This window comes from Cherax quadricarinatus, chromosome 7, assembly GCF_038502225.1.
Source record: "Cherax quadricarinatus isolate ZL_2023a chromosome 7, ASM3850222v1, whole genome shotgun sequence".
Classification (NCBI taxonomy): Eukaryota; Metazoa; Arthropoda; class Malacostraca; order Decapoda; family Parastacidae; genus Cherax; species Cherax quadricarinatus.
Genome location: NC_091298.1, coordinates 19,952,693 through 19,973,919, shown reverse-complemented (window position 1 = coordinate 19,973,919; position 21,227 = coordinate 19,952,693). Strand labels below are relative to the sequence as shown.

The window sequence follows — 21,227 nt, the reverse complement described above, 5'->3', positions numbered from 1 at the left end:
TAGGAGTGAATGGAGACGAATGATACTTGGGACCTGACGATCTGTTGGAGTGTGAGCAGGGTAATATTTAGTGAAGGGATTCAGGGAAACAGGTTATTTTTATATATTCGGACTTGAGTCCTGGAAATGGGAAGTACAATGCCTGCACTTTAAAGGAGGGGTTTGGGATATTGGCAGTTTGGAGGGATATGTTGTGTATCTTGATACGTATATGCTTCTAAGCTGTTGTATTCTGAGCACCTCTGCAAAAGCAGTGATAATTTGTGAGTGTGGTGAAAGTGTTGAATGATGATGAAAGTATTTTCTTTTTGGGGATTTTCTTTCTTTTTTTGGGTCACCCTGCCTCGGTGGGAGACAACCGACTTGTTGAAAAAAAAAAAAAAACTTCTAAACTGTTGTATTCTGGGCACCTCTGCAAAAACAGTGATTATGTGTGAGTGAGGTGAAAGTGTTGAATGATGATGAAAGTATTTTCTTTTTGGGGATTTTCTTACTCTCTGGGTCACCCTGCCTCGGTGGGAGACGGCTGACTTGTTGAAAAAAAAAAAAAAAACTGGTTCACAAGCCCTTTACTCAGTGATTTCTTGTGAGTGAACAAGACAGATGTGTGTGGCACAGTGTGTTCTAATCATAAATATATGCCCAGGTTTAAAGCAGGTGCTCGTGGTGATGAGGTGCAGGTGTTTACTGCCAATGACATCATGGCATTAAGGTGGCATGACAAACGAGATGTCACATTGTTGACAACCATTCACCATAACGAAATGCAAGACAGTGGCAAAGTTGATAGAATGACTAATGAACATATTTGAAAGCCAGTGACAGTGATTGATTATACACAAAACATGCACTTGGTTGACATATGTGACATGCAGATTGGCTTTGTTGATTGTGTTCGTCAGAGTTACAAGTGGTACATGAAACTTTTCTTCCATCTCATGGACATTTCAATGCTCAATGCATATAATATGTACCAAGTGAAGACTGGCAACAGACCACTGTATGGTGAATTTTGTTTGTTTGTTGTCAGACAACTCATAATGAAATACCAGGTAACAACACCTGCTATACAAAACCATCCTCGAACTCCTCAGGATATATGCAAGCGTTTGAGGAGGGAAGGTGATCACTTCATAATACAGCTTCCTGCAAATAAGAAGAAATTTGCTCAGAAGAGATGCATTGTCTGTGCACAAACAAAATGACGGCAACAAAGACGCAAAGACACTCAGTTTATGTGCGAGGAATGTTAGGTACCTCTATGCATGGTGCCTTGTTTCAAGGAGTTCCACAAGCTCCAGCAGTTCTAAAAACATGTCCAGTGATTGTAAATATGTAAATATATGATAGAACATTAGTATTATACAAGATTTGTGCATGTTTATTGTAATAAACAAAAGTGGTAAACAGTGTATGAAAAAATGTATGAAAGTATAGTAGTACCAACACTCTTATATGGGTGTGAAGCTTGGGTTGTAAATGCAGCAGCGAGGATGCGGTTGGAGGCATTGGAGATGTCCTGTCTAAGGGCAATGTGTAATGTAAATATTATGCAGAAAATTCGGAGTGTGGAAATTAGGAGAAGGTGTGGAGTTAATAAAAGTATTAGTCAGAGGGCTGAAGAGGGGTTGTTGAGGTGGTTTGGTCATTTAGAGAGAATGGATCAAAGTAGAATGACATGAAGAGCGTATAAATCTGTAGGGGAAGGAAGGCGGGGTAGGGGTCGTCCTCGAAAAAGTTGGAAGGAAGGGGTAAGGGAGGTTTTGTGGGCGAGGGGCTTGGACTTCCAGCAGGCGTGCATGAGCGTGTTCGATAGGAGTGAATGGAGATGAATGGTATTTGGGACCTGACGATCTGTTGGAGTGTGAGCAGGGTAATATTTAGTGAAGGGATTCAGGGAAACCGGTTATTTTTATATAGCCGGACTTGAGTCCTGGAAATGGGAAGTACAATGCCTGCTCTCTAAAGGATGGGTTCGAGATATTAGCAGTTTGGAGGGATATGTTGTGTATCTTTGTGCGTATATGCTTCTAAACTGTTGTGTTCTAAGCACCTCTGCAAAAACAGTGATTATGTGTGAGTGAGGTGAAAATGTTGAATGATGATGAAAGTATTATCTTTTAGGGGATTTTCTTTCTTTTTGGGTCACCCTGCCTTTGTGGGAGACAGCCGACTTGTTAAAAAAAAAAAAAAAATCTTTAGTGCGGTTAGTGTGTTCAATACAGTGAGTTTATATATATACATTATGTACAGTATTGGTCTCTCAGGCCCCAAATGTTAGTAGGAAAAGAAAAAAAATTAGAAAAGAAAAGAAAAAACTATAAAAAACGTAAAATAAAGTTTTTCAATTTGTCGGTTTTCAAAGCCATTCATCACATCCAAAGTAAATACTTTTGCACCATTTGAACCATTGTAAGTCAAGGAGCACCTGTGGATTTTTAACTTTAAATTGCTGTGCTTGTATTTTTCTGGACTGTGACTTCTTATGTAAATTTATGATTGGAGACAAATGGTTTTTGGGACCTAATGATCTGTTGGAGTGTGAGCAGAGGAATATTTTGTGAAGGGATTCAAGGAAACCAGTTAACAGACTTGAGTCCTGGAAGTGGGAAGTACAGTACCTTCACCTTAACCCTTTCAGGGTCAGTCCCATATATAAATGGCTTGCGAGCCAGTGTTGGTCCCGTATTTATATGCCAAAATTCTAGCGCCTTCAAATCTGATGGAAGAAAGCTGGTAGGTCTCCACATGAAAGAATGGGTCTGCGTGGTCAGTGTGTGCAGTATAAATAAAATCCTGTCACACATGGTGCATTATGAGAAAAAAAAAACTCCGACCGTGTTTTTGGTTTAAAACAACTAATTTGCAGTGTATTTTCGTATGGTATTTATGGTTGTATTCTCATTTTCTTGGTCTTATTTAATAGAATGGAAGATATGTTATAGAAATAGAGATGATTGGTTTCACAATGAAAAGTACCTTGAAATTGAGCTCAAAGTAGTGGAAATGTTTGGTTTTTGTCGCTGTTCTTTAGTAAACAAATCACGCCACGTGTCAAATACACGTCAACTGGTGAGTCAAATATTCTTTCACGTGTGCGCTGATACTATTTATACCATTTTTACAATAATGCATAACAGTAACTCTTCCATTTTTTGTGAGAATAAAAATTCAAAATGGAAAGTAAGAGTTATATAAGAGGGGCTTCAAGACATGACTAATGAACAGAGAAAATGTTATTTTAGTGCCAGGAATGTCTGTCTTGTTTATTCTGTATCCTATTTCGAAATTTGTGTGAAATTGGCCAAATTGCCAGTTTCTGATCACTTTATTGGGTAGATGAAATCGGTAAATGGATGGTTTCTTGTACTCAGTTAATAGAACAAATGGAGTTCTAGTGAAATAGTTATGATTTTAATCGACTAGAACAATGGAATTGGTTGACAATAGGGCTTAAATTGGGCGAAATTGCCGGTGTGTAAATATCACCGATATCGCAAAATTTGCGAGTGTAATTTCATAAGTTTTAAATCAGATTTTGTATTTTTGGTGTCATTACCATTGGGAAAATATTCTCTGTCATTTCATAAGAATTTTTTATTTTTTTTTTTGAGTTAACCCTTTGACTGTTTTGGTCGTATATATACGTCTTACGAGCCAGTCTGAAAATCAATTTAAGACTCTTCTCAAAAGCCAGTTAATCACCCTAGACTAAATGTTAAATACTCAGTACACACTTAATCACCTATGTACTCCCACATCATAAATGAAACAATCACATTGAACCTTTTATCCGTTGTTGACAGGAATGTAATTGAATTATTGTTTTCACAAAAGCATTTTAGAATATAGATATATCTTTGTATTATACAAATTTTGATTCATTTATAATTAATATTCTACTGTACAACTATGAAATAATTACTATCCTACTGTACAACTATGATATGCTCCTTAGTATTAAGTAGACTGTAAGCCAATAATGTTAAGTTGGCCCATAATGCCTAGGCATAATAGAGGCTCTCTTTGCATTGCAATCCACTATTGTAAATACAAAATCTCAATGTACTGTTTGCAAAGACATAAAATAAATAAATAAATAAATAAATAAATGTACGTATATATACTCAAAAATTCTAGTGACTTCAAATCAAGCAGGAGAAAGCTGGTAGGCCCACATGTGAGAGAATGGGTCTGTGTGGTCAGTGCGCACAGTATAAAAAAAATCCTGCAGCACACAGTGCATAATGAGAAAAAACTCTTGACTTTTTTTTTGGATTAAAATGCCGACTTTGAGGTGTATTTTTGTATAGTATTTATGGATGTATTCTTGTTTTCTTGGTCTCATTTGATAGAATGGAAAACATATAGAAATGGAAGTAATTTTGATTGGTTTTACTGTGAAAAGGATCTTGAAATGGAGCTCAAAGTGGCAGAAATGTTCGATTTTTGCCAATGTTCAAGAGTAAACAAATGACGTCATTGTCCAATAAATGTCCAACTAGCCATTCTAATATGCAGTCACAAATAGGCTGACATTATTTATACAATTATTACAATATTGCAGTAGTCTGCATAACAGTAAATCTTCTATTTTTTGTGTGAATAAAAATTCAAAATAGAAAGTAAGAGTATTATAACAGGTGCCTGGAGATGTGACTGATGAACAGTGAAAATGTTATTTTAGTGCCAGGAATGTCTGCATTGTTCATTCTGGACCCTGTTTTGAAATTGACATATTTTTTAATTTGCATGAAATTGACCAAATTGCCAATTTCTGACCACTTTATTGGGTAGTTTAAATTGGTAAATGGGTGGTTTCTTGTACTCAGTCGACAGAACAAATGGAGTTCTAAAGAAATAGCTATGAGTTTGGTGGACTGGAACAATGGAATTGGCTGAAAATACAGCTCAAAGTGGGTGAAATCGCTGATGAGTAAATGTCGCCGAGGTTGCTAACTTCACGAGAGCATAATTCCATCAAATGTCATACTTTTAGTGTCATTATCATCAGGAAAAGATTCTCTATCATTTCATAAGATTTTTTTTTTTTTTTTCAAATATTTTGTGACACTAGGAGACGCTTCAGGATTTGAGGTTGCGACAGTCAAAGGGTTAAGGATCGGGGGTCTCAACCCTGAAAGGGTTAAAGGGGAGGTTTGGGATATTGGCTGTTTGGAGTGACATCTAAACTGTCATATCTGGGTGCCTCTGCAAAGACAGTGATTATGCGTGAATGATGGTGAAGAGTTCAATGATGGTGAAAGTGTTTCTTTTTTTGGCTCACCCTGCCTCAGTGGGAGATGGCCAACATGTTAAAAAAAATTCCTTTGTGGCTATTTTTTGAAAAAAAATTTTTTTACTCAAACAAACTTTCTGCAATTTTAGATTTTATTATTCTTTTTTGCTTCGATGACATCTTTAGAATGGCTTTTCCTGCTGAATCAAAGTTCAAATACATATGCATAACTTAAGTTGATAATGGTATGAAAGTAAGAATTTGAAACCGGAATACTTGGGAGCATTGAACTGGTGCCTGGAGGGTCCTTGATCTGCGTGCTAACCAGTGTCAAAAAAAAAAAAAAGTAGCGTAACTGGTTGGTCCCTTGTTTTTGAGAACAACATATGAGAAATTATGCACAGGTAGAAATAGTCTTCCTAGGTAGTAGGTTGGTAGACAGCAACCGCCCAGGGAGGTACTACCGTCCTGCCAAGTGAGTGTAAAACGTAAGCCTGTAATTGTTTTACACGATGGTAGGATTGCTGGTGTTTTTTCTGTCTCATAAATATGCAAGGTTTCAGGTACGTCTTGCTACTTCTGCTTACACTTAGGTCACACTACACATACATGTACAAGCATATGTATACACACCCCTCTGGGTTTTCTTCTAGTTTCTTACTAGCTCTTGTTCTTGTTTATTTCCTCTTATCTCCATGGGGAAGTGGAACAGAATTCTTCCTCCGTAAGCTATGCGTGTTGTAAGAGGCGACTAAAATGCCAGGAGCAAGGGGCTAGTAACCCCTTCTCCTGTATATATTACTAAATGTGAAAGGAGAAACTTTTGTTTTTCCTTTTGGGCCACCCCGCCTCGGTGGGATACGGCTGGTGTGTTGAAAGAAAGAAAGAAGAAATAGTCTTGACCATGTAAGTTACAAATCAATCTGTCTTACATTTAAGTCACATATTATGCCATACTCAGTCATTTGTAAACCTTGTTTTAGTTATAAGTAATAACTCACCAGCAACCATTAGAAAACCCATTTCTGTTTTTTTTAAACTAAATGTTTTCCTGATTTTTACATAGGTTATATATCTATATATGTCTATAAATGTCAATAATTTAGTAATTCTCCCATCCTCATCTTGCACTTACAGAGTTGAACTCGAGCAACTATTTATTGGACCATTTTTACAATCTTCCTCTATTCATATTCTTTTCATGAAGTTTGCATCCTCAGCAACATATAGGAATTGATTGGTTCTATACCATATTAATTTATACAATTATAGTTATCAATGATAAAGTTATCTACAATTTTTTTAAAGTCAATTTTGCTATTTTGTTTGATTTGGTTTGTTAAATTAGATCTGTATGAATGTTTTTAACGTTTTAGTGAGTTGATTTTGAAGATTTTGGAAAGTTGTGTATCATTATTTGTACTGGGTAATTTATGTTTGAATTATTGTCTGTTTTATACTTAGATTACTTTACACTTTTCACTTAATTTTTATAAATATTATCCCGGTCACTCTGCCTTGGAAGGAGAAGCCATTGAGTTAAAAGAAAAATATCCTAGTGATAATTTAAAAGTATATATTTTGTAAGCTAAGTCCTGTTTTTTCAGATTTATGGTGTCAATAATGAAAGCTATAGGTACTCTGGGTCACTATCAGGTCTTACTTCTATGGAAAACAACTATGTATTTTGCTACTAAAGAAAGTACTGCACTTGTTGAAGGCCAAGGTATGTCAGAGTTATACATTTTTGTTCATTAACCCTTTCCCTTTTGTGGGACTCTAAATTAAATGTTACTTCTGTATTGCAGGCCCACCCTCCCCACCCAAAAAAAAAAAAAAAAAAATTCTCAGTATGAAGAGCTCAGTTTTCTGTAGGTTAAAAACAAACTGAGTGAAATTGGGTCAGTACTTATTAAGATATGGAGGTGTACATTTAAAGGTTGTTGACCCTGTGACAGCAACATTAAGTATTGCCACACTGTGTATTGAAATATTTTGGTCTCACTAATGTGGGTTAAAACCCTCCTTTTATGCCCAGTGTCATTTTGGTTAAGGTTTATTGTGCATCAGAATAGTCAGCTAAAGTGTCACCAGTATATCAGTTATGCACATTTGCATTCTTATGTAAATATATGCACACACTTGCAATTGTTCAGTTTTATACTGTTCTAATTTTTTTTTTTAACACACTGGCCATCTCTTACCAAGGAAGGGTTGTCCAAAAAAGAAACATTTTCACCATCATTCACTCTATCACTTTCTTATATATATACACTATTATGACAGGCACTGGTAATGTTGTTAGAGCTGTAGCAATGTATGGAACTCTTTGAAGGATGGCTGCATACATAGTGGCATTTCATATTTGTCACACATAAAACTGGTTCCTTGTGCTTAGCAGATCATCTTGTGGTGTGGGCACATACATAACATTGTTTATGAGCCCATTTCCTCATGTCAGTAGCAGGAAGTTTCGTTAGAATATGATAACCGTAGTAGCAGGAAGTCTCGTTAAAACGTGATAACCACATTACCAGAAAGTTTTGTTAGAATGTGATTACCTTGACTCAAACAAGAGGGTATTTGGTCATCAGTACTGTGTACGGTGGCACATGTGTTGTGCTGGTGTTGACATATTTCTGTGTTATTTGACTGATGACAGAGAAAGAGAAGTTGGCCTTTGGTACATATTGTAGACATTCAGCATTGTAAGGTCTGCAAGTTGAAAAAACATTTTCATGTACCACCTGTAACTCTTTTGGCTACAATCAACAAACCCAGTCTTAATGTTGCATTTGTCCATCAAATCCTTATAATTCATGTACTTTATGACAGTGGCTGATGTCAGAATGGTTTCATTTGTTTCTCTGTTCAATTCCAAACCAAGAGGTCTCAGCACGACACCACAACACAATGCCAAATCGCACCATGCCACACAAGTACAGTATTGTTATCTGCCTGCCCATAGCCCACACACCTGTTTCTCTCTTGGCATAGTAATACAGCCTCTTCTCACTTAGCGACGTACTCGTTTACCAACGACTCAGACTTATGATGGGCTCTCTGGCCAGTATGCATACCTAAATAATGTACATTAGAGCTGATTTCCTCTATTCTGTTTATTACAATATACAGTACACTGGTGTATAAATATTTAAAAATATACTGAAAATGTTATAAATGGTGCAAAGGTGACACTAAAACAATATCAAAGATGGCTGACACAAACCCACTGCCATTATAGTATCCTCCTCACTTAGCAACAAATTTGTATACCAGTGTGGTCTAGGGAACGGAACTCTGTTGTTAAGTAAGGAGAGGCTGTACATAGTGAACCTGATGATTTGAGAAAGGATGATTATGGCCCCCTCACATTTTAGCAGGTCTAAGAAGCCACTGTGGGCTAAAGGAGTTTCATAAGGAGGCCTTTGTGTTTGTGTAATTAACCAATGAGTGTAGCACTTCTCAATTTCCAATACCTTGCATATGTTTGGGTTGAACTCAAGGATCCACTTGGTGGACCACATCTGTCCTCACCTGTTCTTCTTCTTTCCACTAGTTTTACAGGATTCACAAACTTTGACATGAAGGACTCAATCCTTTCTGGCAGGTCGTTATGTGTTGTTGAAACAGTAGTGGTCCTAGTACTGATCCTTGCAGAACTTAACTTATTTCTCTTGCCCAGTATGATGTCTTATCCCTTACTGTTACTCTCTGCCTTCTGGCATTTAAGTACTCCTTGACCCACTGAAGCACTCTTATTTTTTAACCCTGCCATTTTCAAGGTTTACAGGGAGTGATGTTCCTTACTTTAATGCATGCAAGAGAAGCATTGTTTCATTATATGACTGACTGGATGGAGCAGTTTAGTGTAGCCAACTGCAATAATGTTCTTGCCATATCATGATATATCACAGGGATTGTAAGTAGAGCAAAGACAGTAAGTTTTATTTGTGAGGTTATAAGAGAATGGTGAGGAATTGGGAAATTAGAGTAATATGGCTTAATATTGGCAGTTTGGAGGGATATGTTGTGTATCTTTATACGTATATACTTCTAAACTGTTGTATTCTGAGCACCTCTGCAAAAGCAGTGATAATGTGTGAGTGTGGTGAAAGTGTTGAATGATGATGAAAGTATTTTCTTTTTGGGGATTTTCTTTCTTTTTTTGGGTCACCCTGCCTCGGTGGGAGACGACCGACTTGTTGAAAAAAAAAAAAATGGCTTAAAATGAATGAAGTGGTCCATTGAATAGAAGATGGATTTCTCTGGTAGTATAGCCTTAGGTAATCAGAAAATTAATAGTTAGAAGTCCTGCTACCTGTACATATGGCAAAAAGGATTTCTTTTTCTTTAACACAAGCAGTCTCCCATTAGGGCAGACTGACCTGAAAAAAGAGAAACAAAAGTTCTTTTTTTTACATTTAGTAATTTATACAGGAAAAGGGGTTACTAGCCCCTTGCTTCTGGCATTTTAGTCTCTTACTACAGGCATGGCTTATGGAGAAAGGTTTCTTCTCCACTTCCCCATGGAGAAAAAGGAATTATACATAGTTATAATTATTTTTTAATATGTTGATAATTACTGACAGCACATAAATTTATATTTTCAGCTAATGCAGGCACCTTAAAATTTCTGAGCATTGTGATATGGCTGTTGTCATGTGTCATGAAGGCTAGCCCCATTGTGCAAGTTATGTCTGTGGCGGGAGTTGCACAGAGTTTTGCATCCATCATGGAAAAGATAGCACTTCATGTGATCAAGCCATTTATTACTGCTATGCTTACTCAACCACATGTGAGTATTAGAGATGTGTGCAGTGGAAAGAATTTTCAGTATTAATAGTACAGTATGATTTCTTTGGTTAAGAAGGAAGATCAGATCATTGTTATATAATTAAAAGTTATTGACAAAAGACAGTATAGTTTTATTGTAAGATATAAAAGTAATACTGGTATTTAATTTGCATAATGCATAGGTTGAATTAGAAAGACTGCATTTCTGAAAATAGTATTTTACAAATTATATAATCCAACATATACAGTAGGCCTCTGACTTACGATGTTCTGACATAGTATGTTCAGCACTTACAATATTACAGTTATGATCATTGTAAATACTATTCAAATGGAAATTTTTTAAATAGAATATTTTTTCTTGATTCTTTTACTAAATGTATTCAAATTTTGTGTATGTTCTTTGGTAAGACTCGATTACATAGTGAAAGCTCCACCAACCAGGTTTGTTGGATGGACCACTTCTCTTTAGAATCTCCCAGAAGAATAGTATCATCAGCAAAAAGTAGCTGTGTCAACTCCCATTTTGTATTTGATTCTCCATAATTTAATCCCACCCCTCTTCCCAACACCCTAACATTTACTTCTTTTACAAACCCATCTATAAATATGTTAAAGAACCATGGTGACATTACACACCCCTGTCTAAAATATTAGCAGTGGTTCATCCAACAACCTGGCTGGTGGAGCTTTCACTATGTAGTTGGGTCTTTCCAATAATGTCACCATGGTTTTTTAACATATTTATAGATGGGTTTGTAAAAGAAGTAAATGTTAGGGTGTTGGGAAGAGGGGTGGGATTAAATTATGGAGAATCAAATACAAAATGGGAGTTGACACTTACTTTTTGCTGATGATACTACTCTTTGGGAGATTCTAAAGAGATGTTGCAAAGGTTGGTGGATAAGTTTGGGAGGATGTGTAAAGGAAGAAAGTTGAAAGTGAACATAGATAAGAGTAAGGTGATGAGGGTATCAAACAAGTTAGGTAAAGAAAAATTGGATATCACATTGTAGGAAGAGAGGGAGTATGGAAGAAGTGAATGTATTCAGATATTTGGAAGTAGACTTCGAAGTTATATACTGTAAAGAGTCTTGGACATTTGATGTTGACACTGTTGTTTTGTATAGCTTAAGGCACCCTTGGAATTCTAATATGTTAATATTGACAAAGGGAGTAAATGACACAGTAGATACCTTTATTAATGACAATATTTCACCTATGCATGGGTGTAACATTGTCATTAATAAGGTATCTGCTGTAAGTGTCATTTCTTCCTCTATAAGACAACCTTATTTTTCTGTAAGTTTACCTCACATCTGCATCATTCCAGTGAGCAAATTAGCAACTACTTTCACTGAGCAGTGTCAGTGGAACGCCTTCCATCTGAACAAAAGAAACTAATGGAAAAATAAATAAATAAAGAAATGACTAGGAAAAATAAGAATAATGACTTTTGATGATTTTACTTAAAATTTAAATGTAATAAAAAAAAATAGCCTTCGGTTCTTGTAGTGGGGCAGGAGTAGGCAAGGCCCTGGATAGATCTTCTGATATTAATGATGTAGGTTATCCTGGGCGGATGGTGATAGTCCGATGTTTTGGAATCTCCTCTACCACTTGGTTGGAGCACCACAAGTAAAACAGGTAAGGGCCGGTAGTAGTAGAATAATGTTAATAAGTCCCATTAACAAATGTCTTGCTCCTTTATCTGGCGTCTATCCTGGATGACCACGCCAGGAACAGAGCTGGTAATAAGAAAAAATAAACTGGTTACCAAGGGTCATGATAATATAACATTTAAGAATGGAAAGGAGTGATAAATGCCAAAATCATTACTGGTAACCAGCAAACAAAAGAAAGGAATAAACAGTAATACTCCTGGTAGATCACCCTACCTGATTAGGAGAAGAGTGGAGGTGAAGTGACTCTCCAAACTTCAACCCACACCAGGTAAGGTCAATACTACCAGGAGTAGAAATTTGAACAAATCAGACACCAAGAACTAGTTTCGCCCCAGCCCGCCAGAGGGGGGGGGGGGTGCGCGACGTAACTCGCTAATGGTTCCTGGTTGCCTGAACAACCTTAACCCCACTTACGCCTACTTTTCCCTCACAATACCCCCTTCCAAAACTTATGGACGGAGTCAATAAGTCAACGAACAGAGGGAAAAGAACTATGTACAACCTCGGCTCAGCCAATCTGAAAAGTGGTTTTCAGAGCCAGAAATATAAACGACTTTAAATTTATGGGGCTGAATAGCCAGAGCCCATCTCAAGAGTCTGCTATTTGACCCTTTAAAGTTTTCCAAGTACATCAGTGGCTTGTGATCTGTTTCAGGCACAAAGGGTTTACCGTATAGGTAGTACGTATTTGAATCTACTTATACCCCATACTAAAGCATAACATTCTTTCTCCACAGTGGAATATCTTTCTTCTCTGGGCAGAAGCTTCTTACTGGCGAAAGATACTGGGAAAGGTGTCTCCTCATAATATTGAAGTAGTACAGCCCCGAGTCCAGAATGGGAGGCATCTGTTCGGAGACAAAATATTTTATTAATATCTGGTAATTTTAGGACAGGGGGGTTTGAAAATATCCTTTTAATTTCTTCGAAGCTTTGGATGGCTTCATCAGAACAACTAAGAGGTTCCTTGACACCCTTTTACAAATAGTCTGTAAGAACTGAAGTTAAACTACTTAAATTTGGTACAAAACTTCTATACAAGTTTACAGATCCAAGGAAACTTCTTAATAACTTTTTGGTAGCAGGGAACGTACTTTCTAAGACAGCTTTAGTCTTATTAGGAAGAGGTGATAAGTTGTTGTCAGAGATAATGAACCCAAGGTATTGTACCTTATGATAGCCAAGAAAGCACTTTTGTGGTTTAACAGTAAGGCCATGAGTTCTTAGTCTTTTCAAAACGAGCGACAGTGTAGTTAAATGGTCTTCCCAGACATGTGTCATGATGTAAATATTATCAAAATACACTGAGACATTATTTAGATCTGAAAGAACTATTCTCATAAGCCTAATATACGTGGCACACGCGGTAACCAAGCCGAAAGGCATTGTGCGATATTGCATTAGACCTCTATGAGTAGGGAAAGCAGTGTATGGTTTCGAGTCTGGGTGTAATGGCACTTGATGGTATGCTTGTGAGATGTCTAACTCCGAGAAGAATTTGCAGTCATGGAATTTATACAAGTCATGATCAATTACTGGCATGGGTTCTGCATCCCATTTAGTTATAGTACAGTGGACCCCCGCATAGCGACCTTAATCTGTGCAAGAAGGCTGGCTGTTATGCGAAATGTTCGGTATGCGAATGAATTTTCCCCATAAGAAATAATGGAAATCAAATTAATCCGTGCAAGACACCCAAAAGTATGAAAAAAAATTTTTTACCACATGAAATATACATTTTCTTACACACAAAGAGAAGGATACATGCACAATAGTAGAGTAGTACATGCACAATATATATTGTGCATGTACTACTCTACTAAATGAAGAATAAATGACACTTACCTTTATTGAAGATGCAGCAATGACTGATGAGACACTGTGTCCTGGGAGTGCCTTTTCCTCCTGAGTACTGTAGGTCCTGTTTGGTATTTTCTTCCAGAACAGGCCTTATCACACTGTGTATGTCACTACGATTCTTAAATCTCTCAAACCAACCTTTGCTGGCTCTAAATTCACCAATATGAGCACTAGTTCCAGGCATTTTCCCTGTTCACCTGGGTGTTAGTCGACTGGTGTGGGTTGCATCCTGGGAGACAAGATTAAGGACCCCAATGGAAATAAGTTAGACAGTCTTCGATGACACTGACTTTTTTGGGCTATCCTGGGTGGCAAATCCTCTGGGGTTAATTGTTTCTTGGTATTCTCAATAAGCCACACCAACAACGGTGCTACAGCAGCAGCAGCAGCTGACGGTGGTACAGCAGCAACAGACGATGCTACAGCAGCAGCAGACGATGCTACAGCAGCAACTGACGATGTTACAGCAGCAGCAGACGATGCTACAGCAGCAGCAGCAGCTGACGGTGCTGCTACAGCAGCAACAGACGATGCTACAGCAACAGCAGACGATGCTACAGCAGCAACTGACGATGTTACAGCAGCAGCAGACGATGCTACAGCAGCAGCAGCAGCAGACGATGCTACAGCAGCAGCAGCAGCTGACGGTGGTACAGCAGCAACAGACGATGCTACAGCAGCAACAGACGATGCTACAGCAGCAGCAGACGATGCTACAGCAGCAACTGACGATGTTACAGCAGCAGCAGACGATGCTACAGCAGCAGCAGCAGCAGACGATGCTACAGCAGCAGCAGCAGCTGACGGTGGTACAGCAGCAACAGACGATGCTACAGCAGCAACAGACGATGCTACAGCAGCAGCAGACGATGCTACAGCAGCAGCAGACGATGCTACAGCAGCAGCAGACGATGCTACAGCAGCAGCAGACGGTACTACAGCAGCAGCAGCCGATGCTACAGCAGCAGCAGACGGTACTACAGCAGCAGGAGCAGCTGACGGTGGTACAGCAGCAGCAGCTGACAGTGCAGCAGCAGCTGACGGTGGTACAGCAGCAGCAGCAGCTGTACCACCAATAGTAGCGATGGTTGATTGGGGTTTATTATACAACCTGGCCAGCTCGGAGACACGCACTCCACTTTCATACTTATCAATGATCTTTTTCTTCATCTCCATAGTAATTCTCACCCTTATTGCTGTAGGGTTGGCACTAGAAGCTTTCTTGGGGCCCATGGTCACTTATTTTCCAGAAAAAAAATCACCAAAAACACTGTAATAATACGAAATGTTCCGATTGTATGCTTGGATGTTACCGCGGAGGCTGGCTGGTAAACAATGCCACCGGCGGAACATGTGAGCGTGGCTCAGGCCGCACATTGGACGCGTCTCGGACGAAGGGCGCTGAGCGGGTTTTTGGGCGGTATGCGAGGCAAAATTTTAGCGATCAAAGCGTCCGGTATGCGGATTGTCCGTTATGCAAGGCGTCCGGTATGCGGGGGTCCACTGTATTTAAATAACGAAAATCTTGTGCCAGTCGGTAAGAATTATCGGGTTTCTTAACCATAACAACTGGTGAACAGAAAGCTGATTTCGAAGGTTCTATGATATTTAAGTTAAATAGTTTGTCAACCTCATTATCAAAAGTTTTCCGTAAGTGAACGGGGACAGGGTAGATTTTCCGCCTTACTGGTTCATGATCCGACAATTCAATCTTGTGTATAATGGTGGTGGTAAGTCCTGGTATCTCTGTGAATACGTCAGAAAATGTATTTACTAAGGCACTTACTTGAGACTTTTGTTTATTTGACAAGTCGTTGTTAATGTTGACATTTAACTTCTTTGGCGAGGGATCATCCGTTACCAAGGATCATGATAATATAACATTTAAGAATGGAAAGGAGTGATAAATGCCAAAATCATTACTGGTAACCAGCAAACAAAAGAAAGGAATAAACAGTAATACTCCTGGTAGATCACCCTACCTGATTAGGAGAAGAGTGGAGGTGAAGTGACTCTCCAAACTTCAACCCACACCAGGTAAGGTCAATACTACCAGGAGTAGAAATTTGAACAAATCAGACACCAAGAACTAATTTCGCCCCAGCCCGCCAGAGGGGGGGGGGGGTGCGCGACGTAACTCGCTAATGGTTCCTGGTTGCCTGAACAACCTTAACCCCACTTACGCCTACTTTTCCCTCAAAAGCAGATTAACAATGGTACTTTTTAAGTACAGTAGGGCCCTGCTTTACGGCATTCCACCAATACGGACATCTCAAATTATGACCAAAACTCGCTATATGGCACCCCCTCATCACATCCTACTTGGTTTGTTTACATGCTCTGTGAGCACTGCATCTCTTCATTATGTCTGGAAATCTTCCAAAGTTTCAAGTGTTTTAAAGTTATCTCATCTTTTATATATAGTATGTACTCTGATAATTATACTTATGTGTACCTGTACCTAAATAGACTTACTGTGCTGGTGTGCAGGTACACATTAAAATCACTAAGAGTGATTTTAATGTGTACCTGCACACATTAAAATCACTCTTAGTGATTTTAATAATAATAATCACTCTGAGGCACATTAAATGTTGTATATTACGTTAATATACACATTTTTCAATAATCCATCTATGATATTTTTTCAAAATTATATAATAAACACACTATGTATCATATAAACATGATGAATACAGTAGGGCCCCACTTATACGGCAGGTTAGGATCCATTCTACTGCCGTAAAGCGGAAATCGCCATAAAGTGGAGCACCTCTTTTTTCCACTTATAAATGCATACAAATACTAGATAACAAGTTTACACTAACATATATTAAGTTAGTAAGTAAGTAAGTTTATTCAGATATACACAAATGCAGTTACATAGATTATCATACATAGCAGCATATTTGTAAAGTACCTAGGATAACCCAAAAAAGTCAGACAGTGTGACTTATTTCCATTGGGGTTAGCAGTAGAACTAGGCATTAAAAACAATAAAAAAGTAAAATACACATATAGTACACTCATTACTTACCTTAAAATATTTGTAGTCTTAATCTAGGGTGAGACAAGTAGTATTTATTGTAAGAAATCAAGTGTGGTAATGTATGGTATCCAGCCGGGCTACCATATCAGGCCACCCCATCCACACATAATATTCTATAACATTTAAGCATCTCAGAGCGATAAAATGCATATACAGTTCACTCATTACTTACCTTAAAATATTTGTAGTCTTAATGTAGGGTCAGAGGTGAGTAAACAAGATAAAACAAATAAATGAGAGAGAGAGAGAGAGAGAGAGTGAGTGTGAGTGAGTGTGAGTGAGTGTGAGTGAGTGTGAGTGAGTGAATGTGAGTGAGTGAATGTGAGTGAGTGTGAGTGAGTGAGTGTGAGTGAGTGAGTGAGTGTGAGTGAGTGAGTGTGAGTGAGTGAGTGTGAGTGAGTGAGTGAGTGTGTGTACATGAGTGAGGACACTCATGGAGTTATGTAAACAAACCAGGCGAATGTGAGTTATGTAAACAAACAAAGTGTACACGTCTAGTTTGTGTACAAGTTACATACACAAATAACCTGCACATAGAAGAGAGGAGCTTACGACGACTTTTCGGTCCGACTTGGACCATTTACAAAGTCACATTAACGAGAAAAAGAGCAGGACGGGTATATATAGGCAGGTGGTGGTGGTAGTAGTAGTAGTAGTAGTAGTAGTGGTGGAGGTGGAAGGAAGTAGTAGTGGAAGTAGTAGTCAAATACTAAGAAAGGAGAACACTGCAAGGGAGCTAGGCGCCCACAGAAGGAGAGCGAGAACACAGAGGTGGGGGGGAGGGGAATATAAAATAAATAATGAAGGAACATAAACACAAGGCAGAGGAAAGAAAGACAACCCAGAAGAGAAAAAGGAAAGAGGAATGGGGAAGAGGGAGAAGGAAAAGGAGGAATCAGGTTAAGTCATGGGTGTTCTGAAGTTTGGAGTATTTTACAGTGTAGTGGGAGAGGAGGGCATCTACAGTGACAAAGCCAGGACTAAGATTCGTACAAGGAAAGTTGTGTATTAGGGAGGATTCAACCAGACGGCGACTGTTAAAGTTGAAAATAGGGAAGACAGTTTTAGCAGAAGACCAGTCAATAGGATGGCTGTGATATCTGACGTGACAGAAAAGAGCATTGTTAGTGTCGGCAAGCTTAACACTATTTTTGTGCTCCCTAAGTCTGTCAGAAAGAGATTGGCCAGTTTCTCCAAAGTATTGAAGAGGACAGCTTGACTGCTTGACAGAGTAGAGAACAGAGCAAGACATCTCATCTCTCGCCTTGACCCATCCTGGATAGATCTGTCATTTCAGCAGAGCCTTCAATATAGGAGGGATGTGGGTGGCCTTACTGTTATGTACAAGGCCAATATTGTCAAAGTACCACACTTGGATCCACTTCGAGGACAGTGTGAAACAAGCTTTTATGCCACAAGACGGGCAGAAAGCATCAACTTCACTCTGGCTGTACCCTTCTCCAGAACATCACTCCATCTGAGATCATACATACCCAGGATGACTCGAGTATGGAACACATTCGTACAGCATAATGATGTCAACGAGATAGTCAGTTGATCAAATGAAAATGCTGGCCCACAGATGGCTCCAACTTCATCCTGTTTCCTACTTGTATGTCTCTTAACAATAAAAATGCTTTCAAATGAGCTGATGTAGGTAACAGCTCTTAGCTTGCCAATAAAGTTAGGAATCCTTAACCTGTAAATAGCTTGTCAATAAAGCTAGGGATCCTTAACCTTGTCAAAACCTGTGTAAAAAAAAAAAAAGAAAAAAAAAAAAAAAAAAAAAAAAAAAAAAAAAAAAAAAAAGAGTAGACACCAGGAACATCTGTAGAGGAAGGAGGGGTATGAACGAGATTAGTGCAAAGAGTGTTAGTCTGGCGGAAAGTAAGCTTGATGTCTAAGTTGTTGAGAATAGAAAAACTGGAGACATAGGGAAGGCAGAGGACAGAAGAGTTCCCAGGAGTAGAGAGTTTGAGAGAGAAGAAATTACATTTAGCACGTGAGAGGGCAGAGTCTATGAAATGGGAAGGGTAGCCAAGACGGGAAAACGAAATATGAAGAGTGGAAATTTCTGCTGGAAGGAACTGAGGATCACAGATGTGGAGGGCACAGAGAAAGAGGGAGATAAGAACACTTTTCTTCACAGGGGAAGCATGATAGGAAAAGTAGTGAATGTGCATGCCACTGTGCATAGGTTTGCGGTAAACGGAAAAGGAAAAACCTGTATCTGAGCGGTGGACATGGACATCAAGGAAAGGAAGTAAAGAATTAGATTCCCATTCAGTTTAAAGCTGCATTTCTAAGATATGCAAAAGTTGTTTGTACACCAGATCTAATTCAGTTAGCATCACAAACTCTTTTTTCTCTTACAATAACACCTCTGATATTTTCATAGCGAGAATGTGCGACCACTCTCGTGACCACAATCCTCCTCCCTCCAATGTCCACGAAAGGACATACAGTGAAACCCCGGGTTTTGGCCTGCTTTCTTCGGCCAAATTTTGTCGCAGGCAGGCAGCTTCAGTAATAAAAAAAGAACTTATTTTTCCATTCAAGTTTGGAGATCAGGTATCAGAGTGATACACCAATAAAGGCTTCACTTTGCAATCACCACTAGCATTACTACACAACATTAATGTCAGCCTGTCTGTCATAGGCTTATGTCCTGGGAGTGCCTTTTCCTCCTGAGTAACGTAGGTCCTATTTGACATTTCCTTCCAAAACAGGCCTGTTTCGTCACAATTAAACACTTGTTCAGGTTTTAAGTTTTCAGTCTCTATGTATTCCTTAAAGTCATTCACATATTTTTCAGCTGCTTTTTTTGTCTGAACTGGCTGCCTCACCATGCCTTACCACACTGTGTATGCCACTACGAATCTTAAATATCTCAAACCAGCCTTTGCTGGCCTTAAATTCATTAGCAGCAGCACTAAGGAGATCATCATGCAACTTCCTTGCCTTTTCACAAATTTTAATCTGAGAAACACTATCTCCTTATAATTGTTTTTCGTTTATCCATGCCAGTAACAGTCTCTCTACCTCTTCAATTATTTGCGGTCTCCATTTTGAAAACATACTTGAACCTTTCACAACAACAGCTTCCTTGATTGCCTTTCTGTTTGCCAAGATAGTACTGATGGTTGAATGTGGTTTGTTTTATTGCCTTTCCAACTCAGCCATACGGATTCCACTCTTGATTTTTCAATTATCTCTTCTTCATTTCCATCGTATTTCTCGCCCTTTTTTAACATAGGCTTGGTACTAGAAGCTTTCTTGGGGCCCATGGTGGCTTATTTAGCACCAAAAACACTGGAATAATCCCAAATTTATTGCAGGCACACATGGAACCGACCACAATAGCTTGTAAACAATGGCACACTGAGTCTTGGAGTGGCTGGGCCTGCTCAGGCCACGCTCCCGGCGCATGGACACATTCTGGACGAATTTCGTTGGTAGAGTTTTTCGCCGTTGGCAGAGACATTTTTTTTTTACGCCAAAAAAGCACCGTTAGACGAATTCGCCATTACTTAATGCTGCTGTTAGTTGAGGGTCCACTGTACATATATATGTAGATAAATTAAAAATTAAATAGACATTTAAAATAGCACTTAATTACCTTTATTGAAGAGACTTGTTGGCATCTGGAAGATAGGGAGGAGAAAAGAGGGAGGACTTATTGTTTGGAAGGGGAATCCCCTTCCATAAAGACTTAGGTAGCGTTAGCACAGAACAAAAGAGTGAGCCCGTCTTTCATAGGCTTGTGTCCTGGCAGTGCCTTTTCCTCTTGAGTAATGTAGGTCCTCTTTGGCATTTTCTTCCAAAACAGGCCTGTTTCGTCACAATTGAACACTTGTTGGGGTTTGAATTTTTCAGTCTTTCTCTGTACCCCTTAAATTCACTCACAAAGTTTTCAGCCGCACGTTTGTCTGAACTTGCTGCCTTCCCATGCCTTACCACACTGTGTATGCCACTATGCTTCTTAAAAATGTCAAACCAGCCTTTGCTGGCTTTAAATTCACTAACATCACTGGTTCCAGGCATTTTCTTTATCAGAGTGGCATGCAACTGCCTTGCCTTCTCACAAATGATTTACTCTGAAACACTATCACCTGCTATCTGTTTATTGTTGATCCACACCACCAACAACTTCTCAACCTCTTCGACTGTTTGTGATCTATTTTTGGATAACATGACAACACCTTTTGCAACATCAGCTTCCTTGAATTCTTTTCCCTTCACCAGGATAGAAGTGAATGTTGATTTGTTTTTGCCGTACATCCTGGCAAGCTCCCCCACACGAACGCCACTCTCATATTTTTCTATTATCTCCTTCTTCACTGCTATGGTGTTCCTCACTTTCTTAAGCACAGGGCCCATGGTGGCTTATTTCACAGTCACAATTAACCCTTAAACTGTCCAAACGTAGATCTATGTTTACTCGCGGGGCGCTCCAAATATTTTGAAAAATAAAAAAAATAATATTTTTTCTTTTAAAATGAAGAGCACATTTTTCTACATGTTATAGGATGAAAAAAAAATTTTTAGTGCCAGTACTTACCGAGATATAAGACCTTGAAGTTGGCTCTGGATGCTC

The 21,227-nt window shown here is 38.7% G+C and overlaps 1 protein-coding gene across 1 annotated transcript in view; it reads left to right on the top strand.

Moving 5' to 3' along the window:
- The window catches only part of LOC128687029 (unhealthy ribosome biogenesis protein 2 homolog), a gene marked incomplete at its 5' end in the record, with an annotated part of 159,922 nt that overhangs the window by 16,365 nt on the left and 122,330 nt on the right, over positions 1–21,227 (top strand). The window contains 2 exon segments of the mRNA XM_070082352.1: positions 6,847–6,965; positions 9,853–10,037. Coding sequence (XP_069938453.1) covers positions 6,847–6,965; positions 9,853–10,037 — 304 coding nt within the window.